Source organism: Pediculus humanus, genomic scaffold, assembly GCF_000006295.1.
Source record: "Pediculus humanus corporis 1103172107707 genomic scaffold, whole genome shotgun sequence".
Classification (NCBI taxonomy): domain Eukaryota; kingdom Metazoa; phylum Arthropoda; class Insecta; order Psocodea; family Pediculidae; genus Pediculus; species Pediculus humanus.
The window spans coordinates 83,689-92,222 of NW_002987311.1; the positions used below are offsets into that span (position 1 = coordinate 83,689).

An 8,534-nucleotide genomic window follows, 5' to 3' on the forward strand; every position below is an offset into this window, starting at 1 on the left:
TTATTTAATTATTAAAATATTGACGAATAGGCAAATTTTAACAGTGTGAAATTAAAAGATAAATTTTTTTAAAACGGATAAAAATTATATTCAAATTTTTCAGAAATCAGTAAAAAAAAACATTACTTATTTAAAATCGTCAATTTTTCTTTAATCAAACCTTATTTATAACGTTAACCTGATTTTTGCTTAGTATTTATATAAATTTATTATTTTAAAAATAATTAATAGGCATTGATAATCTGGAAAATAATTTTTTTTTTTTTTTTCGGTTGTTCAATGTTTTTAACAGATGTTGTGAAACAGTAAGAAATGGAAAATGAAGTAGTATCTGATTTAGAAGAAGGTGAAATTTTAGAAAATGATGTTGATTCTTCGAATGATTCGGAAAAATGTGGATATTTGATTAAATCAAGAGAAAACAGTCCGAAAAAATACATATCTGATGAACAATATTTTAATGATGATAATTTAATGAATGTCCCAATTTTCAAGTTAAGGGGTAAATATTTTCATTATTGATATAAATATATATATTTATAAATAATACTATGTACATTAATTATATATATATATATATATATATATATATATATATATATAAAATGCATTATAAATAGGTCACATGTTACAAAAATATTTTGTTAATAATTATTACTGCTTATGCAGCAAATTATTAACTAAAAATCATTTTAATGTTATTAATTGTGTTCATTATTTACCGCAGGATATGTTGGTCGAAAACTGAAAAAAAAATTTAAACTTAGTCCCTATGATTTACATTCTGTTAAGAAATGTAAAAAAAGAAAATTTGTAGAATCGGACCAAGAATCATCTGATGAATATCATGAATCAGAAAAACATAAAAATAATTATTGTCTCAAGTATTTAAAAAACTCAAATGAAAATATAGATAAAAAATATTTGTATGAGTGGTGTCCAGATGATATAGCTAAAGATTTAATTACTGAACTTGACAGAGTGACATGTAAAAAAATTAGTTTCAATAAAAACAAAAAAACATCTAAAGAAATGTGTTATAAATGCAATTTACATGAAGTTAGAGAGTGTTGCTGTAATTATTCATCATTACTTTCGATGAATAAAAATAATTCATTTGAGAAAAAAAGCAAACAGTACAAAGTTTACTCAAATTATCCTTATTCTTCTGAAACAAATCTTAAAAACATATCTCTTAGGAAGGAATACAGAAACTCGAAAAGAAATAAAATAAAAGGTGAATTTGAATATAGAGATGATAGCTATGGGAGTAGGAAAAAAAAAAAGAAGAAAAATTCACTAATAACCACTTCCAAGAGAGATATTAGAGACTTTGATGAAGTTCGAAAAACCCTGTTAAAAAAATTAAAAGAAAAAGAAAGCCAAATGAAAATGTCATCTACAGGCATTGAGGATTTAATGAGTGCCAATATAAAACCATCCGAATCACATGAGGAAAACTTCATTTTAAATTTGGAAAGCTCGGTACAAAACTTAATTTTATCTTGTCCCAATCCACCTGAAAAAATTTTTGTAAAACCTGTAAATTTTCAGGCATCCATAGATGGAGATGAAGATGCAGAGGCAGATTTAATGCAGCTTAGGCTAATGGCTCTTGCATCCTATAAGAATAAAAAAAAACAATTTGAGTACAATTTACCAAAAGTTGAAGAGAACATTGAAGAATGTGATACCTCAAAAATTGAATTGGAAGACCTCAACTGTAATTCGCAAAACACAGAAGATAATGATTTGGATAGAAATGAATTATTACTTAGAGCTGAAGCTTTAAAAACAGCTTTGTTGAAAAAACATCAAAAAAGGCTTAAAAATTTGAAAAAATCTAAAATAAATAGTGAAGAAAACCCAAATAATGGAGAGTGTGTTACATATGAAACAAACGAAATTAATTCTGAAAATTGCAATGAAAAGGAAAAAATCAATATTGAAATGATGGAAGTTTCAGAGGAAAAATGTTTAAATTCAATTCATCCAAATGATCTCAATAATGAAAAACTTTTAAGGTCAACCGATGTTCAACAAAATCAACTTGCCATAGAATCATCTTTTTCTAAAAAAAGTGATGATAAAAATCAAAATAGTAAGTATGGTAAATTTTTTATATTTTATTTTTAGATATTTCGACAATTATAAAAGGATATCAATACTTTATTTAAAAAATTTATTATAAATTTATTATAAAGTGATAAAATTTACACATTTAAAAGAAAAAAAGTTTATGTTTGAATTTTATAGAAAATTTTGACACTCTTACAGAGACTTTGGATAATCAAAAAACCTCAAATGATTTACATTCTACCAAAAGTGCCAAAAACTCAACAATATCAAATTCTGAAATGCAAAGGATAATTGTACATCTTGGTTCAGATGATTCCAGTGATGATGATGTCAACATTCATACAAAAGAAGATAATTTAATTTTTGAAAAAGGTTAAGTTTTATTCTATTAGTACTCAGACATCATTTTTTATTTATTCGTTCTCTAATATTTTAATTTTTCTAAATTTCTAAATTTAAATGGAAAACATGAGAAGAATATTTTCACATATTAAAATAAAACAGTAAAAATAATAATTTTCTACATATATCAAGTTTTTTTTTTTTTTTATAAATTAAGTTTAGTTATATTAAAAAAGTGATAGCAGACATAAATGAGAAGGAGGAAACATGTTTAAATATGTATTTACTAAGTTTAAACTCTTTCTCAAGTTATGAATGCATTTTCCTAAGTTATGTTATGACTCACAAGTTTTTAAAATTACAGATAAAACATCAAACGAAAAAAAAACAGATGGAAATACCTTGCCAGAGGCTAATGAAATGGATGACTCAATTAAAGCTGATATTGAAAGAAAAGTAGTTCGACTATTAAATGAAGCCAAGCAAAAAATTCAAGAGGAGATATTAAATTCAAAACTAAGGAGTGAGGTATAATTGATTTTGTAAAAAGAATTTTATTAAAAATTCAATTTTTCAATTCCTATGAAAATTTTTTCTTTTTTCTTTCAGGCTGTTTACAAGCATTTACCTCCTTCGCAGAGGTTGGAATATTTAATATTGAAAAAAAAAATTGCTGATAGTGAAAAACTAAAGAATTCAAAAAATGAAATTTCATCAAATTTACCTGTACATATAAACAAAAGAAATCTACCTAATCCAGTACAAAGTAATTTAAATAATAAATTGAAATGTAATGTTGTTAGTCGAAAAACATCTAAACCATCATCAAATTGTGAGCCACCGTTATCGGCGGGTGATACTCGTGTAAATGAATTACCTACTTCAAATAATAACATTGACCATATAGTCGGTTTTCCTAGCTTATCAGATAAAAGTATAAAAAAACCTATTAGTACAATCGGATTAATAAAGTCCAAACATTCTGTGGATCAATCAAATAATAGTTCAAAAACATCACCGAGTAAAAATATATCAACTCAAAATGAATCTAAAGAAATATCGAGTCAAATTAATTTGTTGCAAAATAAACAGGCTCAAGCAATAAATAAATTGAAATTTTTTTTGAGAAAAATAAAAATTGAAAAAACAATTGAAGAAAATTATAAAAAACAAATTACTAAATTGAAAGCTCAGTTAGGTTTGATAGAGAAAAAGAGAAAAGATCAATTTCGTAAAATTAAACACCTAATGGAGGAAAGCGTTAAAATTTATAAATCATTACAAAACACGATGCCTTCCGTTTCTCATTCTTTGAACAAAATAAAAAACGAAGATGAAAAATATAAATTAAAACCCGTTGAACAGAATAAAGAACGCAGTGCGGATAAAAATGAAAAAAAATTAGAGCCCTCATTAAATCAAAATGCTAATTGCTCGGAAAATATTAGGAAAACACCAACGAGTGAAGAAAATTCAAACATGGAAAAAGTGCCAGATTCTGAGGAAAAAGAAACAGAGTTGAAAACTTCAACAGAAATCAGTTAAGTTTTGATTCTCAGAATTTTATTATAAATACTAAGGATAATTCCTATCCGTGTAAAAAAAAAAAATTTTAATAACGTCCCAAAGATAAAAATTTTAAACATAATAATAATAATAATAATAATAACGAAAAATTTCTTTGCATTTAAAAAATTCACACATACTGGGTGTAACCATGTCAATTAATAATTGGTAACACAAATTTAAATTTTTTTTTTTTTTTTCTCGGCCTAAATATTAAATTTTGAAAAAATTTTTTTTTCTTATTCATTTTTTAAAATACTAAAAGTAGATTAATTAATTTCATTCCATTATTATCTTATTTTCTTTCATTTTATTTTATTTATTTTATTTTTGATTAATGTTTTTTTTTTTTTCAACTTATTAAATATTGTTTAATTAATTATATAATTTTTTCAACATATGTATGTATGTATATATATATATGTGTGTGCTTGTATATATATATATGTATATATAAAGCTGAAAAAGAAAATTGCAAAGAAGATTTAATTATAAATAAGATTGTGGATGAGTCCAACGAATCAAATCTCAAATTTCCACCATCATCCTCTTCAGAATCAATTCGATATAATTCACCTCTTGAAGTTTTTTCCAAAGGGTATTTATTTTTCATTTTTTATTTATTTATTTACTTTTTATATATATATATTAATATTAAATAGAAATGCAAACGTTTGTTTTTCTCTTTGTTGTTTTTTTTTTTTTTTTATTTGTAGAAGTGATAATTCAGAAAGAGTTAATCCAAATGTTATCATTTGTCAATTTGATTTAACGGGTACCTGTAAGGATGAGGAATGCACTTATCAGCATTTTAGGTCAACATAAAGTGTGTGAAGATACTTATTTAGAATAAGGACTAGTTTTTTTTTTTTCGTAAGTATGAATACAACTCATATAAATAATTTAATTACATAATATTTAGAAGAACTCGGAAAAATTAAAAAATATTTTTTTTTTTTATACGGGAGATATTTAATTAAATTTTTAGACTTATTTTCAGGTGAAACAACAACAAAAAAAAAAAATAAATTAAATTAATTAATAGTGAGAGAAAGAGAGAGAGAGAGAGAGAGACGACGACAATATTTTAAGTACGTAAGTTATTCAAAGTTGTATTTTATAATTTCAATTATTAAAGATTATTATATTATATTTTTTAAAATATATTTTAATACACCAAACAATAACATCAACAACAACAACAAAGTAATATAACAAAGATTATTTTAATTTTTTTTTTTTTAACAAAAATAATTTTTCAAATTGAAATTAGTAGAAATTTAGTGTAATATTTGTGACGTCACCTGAAATTCAACAGCATTATTTAAATTGATAGAACTAATATTTTTATCTTCAATAGATTTTCTTCATCATTGTCAAAAAGTTATTTTATGTGCATAAAATGGGGTACACATTGTGAAATTGTTTTTATAAATTTTTTTTTATTTATATAAATAATAATATTTTACTGACAATTTAAAAAATTTAAGAAAAAAAAAAAAAAAGGAAAAGTTATATTTTGTTTATTCAAGCCTTAACTTTTTACAAGTAAAAATAAAATATTAAGAGATTTTACCCGTGTTTTAATTACACGGTCGATACTCTATAAAAAGAAGAAAAAAGTAAAAAATTTTGTTTTTAACAAATAAAAATTTTAAAATAATTTTGGTTTTTTTTTTTAATAATTTTTTTGTAAAACCTTTGTAAATTTTTTACTAAAAAAAAATGTTCTTTTTCAGATTTTTTAAATTAAATTATTAAAAATAGTAAAATTACACTGAAACTTTTTATCAGAAAAAAATAAATTTGATTGTAATTGAAATTAAAGCTCAGGGCTTTCAATATTGTTTAAACAATATTTGTATCTTAATTTTGAAAACTTACAACTAAATTACATTTAATTAAAAAAGAAAATGTGATTATAGTGGTCACAGGGAAATAAGACTTTATTTTTTTATAGTATTTTTATTTGGTTAAGTAAGTTCATTGTCAGTATTTTGACATAAATGAATGTTTTAAAAATTGTTTGTAATAACAAAAAGTAGTCAAATTACTATAATTTTAAAGTTGACAGGTTAATATGTATTATTGATATCACACAGTATGGCATCACAAAATAATTTTTTATGAAAACCTTAAAATGAAATTTAAATATTAGTTACAGGTTATATTAAAAAACAAAACGTCATAATGTTTGAAACACAGCATTTATTAATATTATTACATGATTATAACATACTGATGATTCAAAACTCTTGTGCTTAAAAAAATTTTAATAGTTAATCTAAACTAAAAACATAATAATAATTCAACTTTTTACATCAATCATCATTGGACTTTCTTCATCATCTTGCATTTCAACATCTGATTCATGTATTTCTTCGACAACTGCCTTTTCTATTGCCTTATTCTTTAATGTGGCTGCAGGGGATTTGATCATAACAATATTATTTTTAACTTCTTTAATATCCCTAGATTTTTCCAGTTCAATAGCCTTTCTCAACCTATTCATAATATGATTATTTTGTCTTTTTTGTTTAATTTCTTCAACCTTTTTCATTATTTCAACTGTAAAAATAATATTTCATTAACATTAACCAAAACTTGCAACTTTTTAAAAAAAAAAATTTAAAAGGGGTTATTTATTATTATTATTATTATTATTATTATTTTTTTTTTTTTTTACCAGTTTTCGACCACAGTTCCCTGTCATATTTAATAGGTATGTTTCTCTTTTTTTCAAATTCAAAAGATGAATCTACAGTCAATTCTTTTCCACATGTTTTTCTGTATGCTTTCGTCCATCTTGTTTTTCTTGGGTTTTTCTTTCGTTTAAAAGCATTATGACATTTACTTCGACAAAATTTAAATATCTAAAATAATAAAAATTGATTTTAAATAAAATCCATGTTACTTCCGAGAGAGATATGACATAAAACGTAATTGTTTTTTTTTTTTTTTTTTTTTTTTTTTTCATCATGTTAAAATCAATCGAATCAATATTTCATTACGTACGTACCTTAGAATCGTTTCTTACAAATTGAATTCCATGTCCAGGATAAATTCTGGACGAACAAAAATAACAAGTTTCAATACGCATTATTATTTGTCAATATTAAAATTTGATTTCCACATTTAAAATAAAAATAAAACACGCGTGTGATTCGATAGCAGTGTTGCCAATAATGGAAAAACAAATTTTTTACGAAATCTGTCACGGACTCTTGTTTTTATTTTTTGTTTCCATGCCAGTAATAATTTTTCTATTTAAAATTGAAATAAAATTATTAGTATTAGAAAAAAATAGTTTTTTACGCTCAATTAAGTATATTACATAAAAATAAAAAATATATTTAAAAAAATTAAATAAAATCATTGAAGGTAATAACTGACCTCGGATATATATATATCAATATTTAAATGACCGTAATTTTCTTTCGAACACTAACTTTAATTTAAATTTTTTTTTTTTTTTTTTAAAACTTTTAATCATTATATTTGAAAAATATTTCATTTTATTTTTAATTTAAAGGTTTTTGTCAATTTATGATGCCATTCAATTTTTGTTTCGAACTGTAAACAAAATTGCAAATATGTTTAATTTGTGGAAAATTTAATTTAATTAATTTTCTTTATTGAAATCTTGGAAAATTTCGTTTTTATTAATCGTTTTTTAATTGTATTAGTCTATTACTATAAAAAAAAAAAATGAATATGTAAATGTTTAATTTATTTAAAAACTTTAAAAATTACCAAAAAAAAAAATCAATTTAAAAGACACATAACATTTTTTATTATATTTCAGTAGGAAATTTATAAAAAAAAAAATTAAATTTACGATATTTAAGTTGTAAACGAATTTTTTTTTTTTTTTTTTTTTAATAAATTAAATTATAAAAGTTTTTTATTTTATTTAAAAACTCTTTTAAATTGATTTTGCGAGTAATTTTTAAATTTGAGCGTTAATTTCATAATAATATTTTAAGGTTTTTTTTTTTTCGAACAATCGACAAAGAAAGAAAAAAAAATAAAATAAAAATAAAAAGTAAATAAAAAAAAAAAAAGTTTTTAATTCATATAGTCGGTCATGCGTTGAAAGCGCGTGTCACATAAATTTGTAGTCATCAAGTGAAAAAATAGGAAAACGTGGGTTTTCGGCTTTCCTTCAGTTAACGAATATTTTTTCACCGGTGTACAAGTTTTATTTATTTCTCTTTTTCTTTTATTTTATTTTTATTTTTTTAATATTTTCATATAATTATTAGTAAACATAATGATAATTATTAACATTTTATATTTGATATAAAAAACAGGTAAGATGATTAATTAAAATTAAATATTATACGTACAATTCGTAACATATATGTTATTTTAATTAAATTTTATTAATTTATTATGATTTTTTTGTTTTTAATTGAAAAAAATAAAATATTTATATTTTTGTTTAATATTATAAAACTTATGTAATGTAGGATGATTATTCTCATAGCTTATTAACAAGATAGAAAAATATTTAATATATTTATTTATAATATTTTATGTAAAAT

At 22.2% G+C, this 8,534-nt stretch overlaps 2 protein-coding genes across 2 annotated transcripts; one reads left to right on the forward strand and one right to left on the reverse strand.

Annotated features, from left to right (window-relative positions):
- Positions 1 to 312: 312 nt before the first annotated feature.
- Positions 313 to 3,966, forward strand: Phum_PHUM307500 (paramyosin, long form, putative; the record flags this gene model as incomplete). Its single annotated transcript, XM_002427213.1, has 5 exons — positions 313 to 502; positions 728 to 2,101; positions 2,257 to 2,451; positions 2,786 to 2,949; positions 3,031 to 3,966. 5 exons carry the CDS (start codon positions 313 to 315, stop codon positions 3,964 to 3,966), a joined length of 2,859 nt encoding a protein of 952 aa, XP_002427258.1.
- Positions 3,967 to 6,295: 2,329 nt separating this feature from the next.
- On the reverse strand, positions 6,296 to 7,087 carry Phum_PHUM307510 (60S ribosomal protein L24, putative; the record flags this gene model as incomplete). Its single annotated transcript, XM_002427214.1, has 3 exons — positions 6,296 to 6,555; positions 6,674 to 6,860; positions 7,007 to 7,087. 3 exons carry the CDS (start codon positions 7,085 to 7,087, stop codon positions 6,296 to 6,298), a joined length of 528 nt encoding a protein of 175 aa, XP_002427259.1.
- Between the last annotated feature and the right edge of the window lie 1,447 nt (positions 7,088 to 8,534).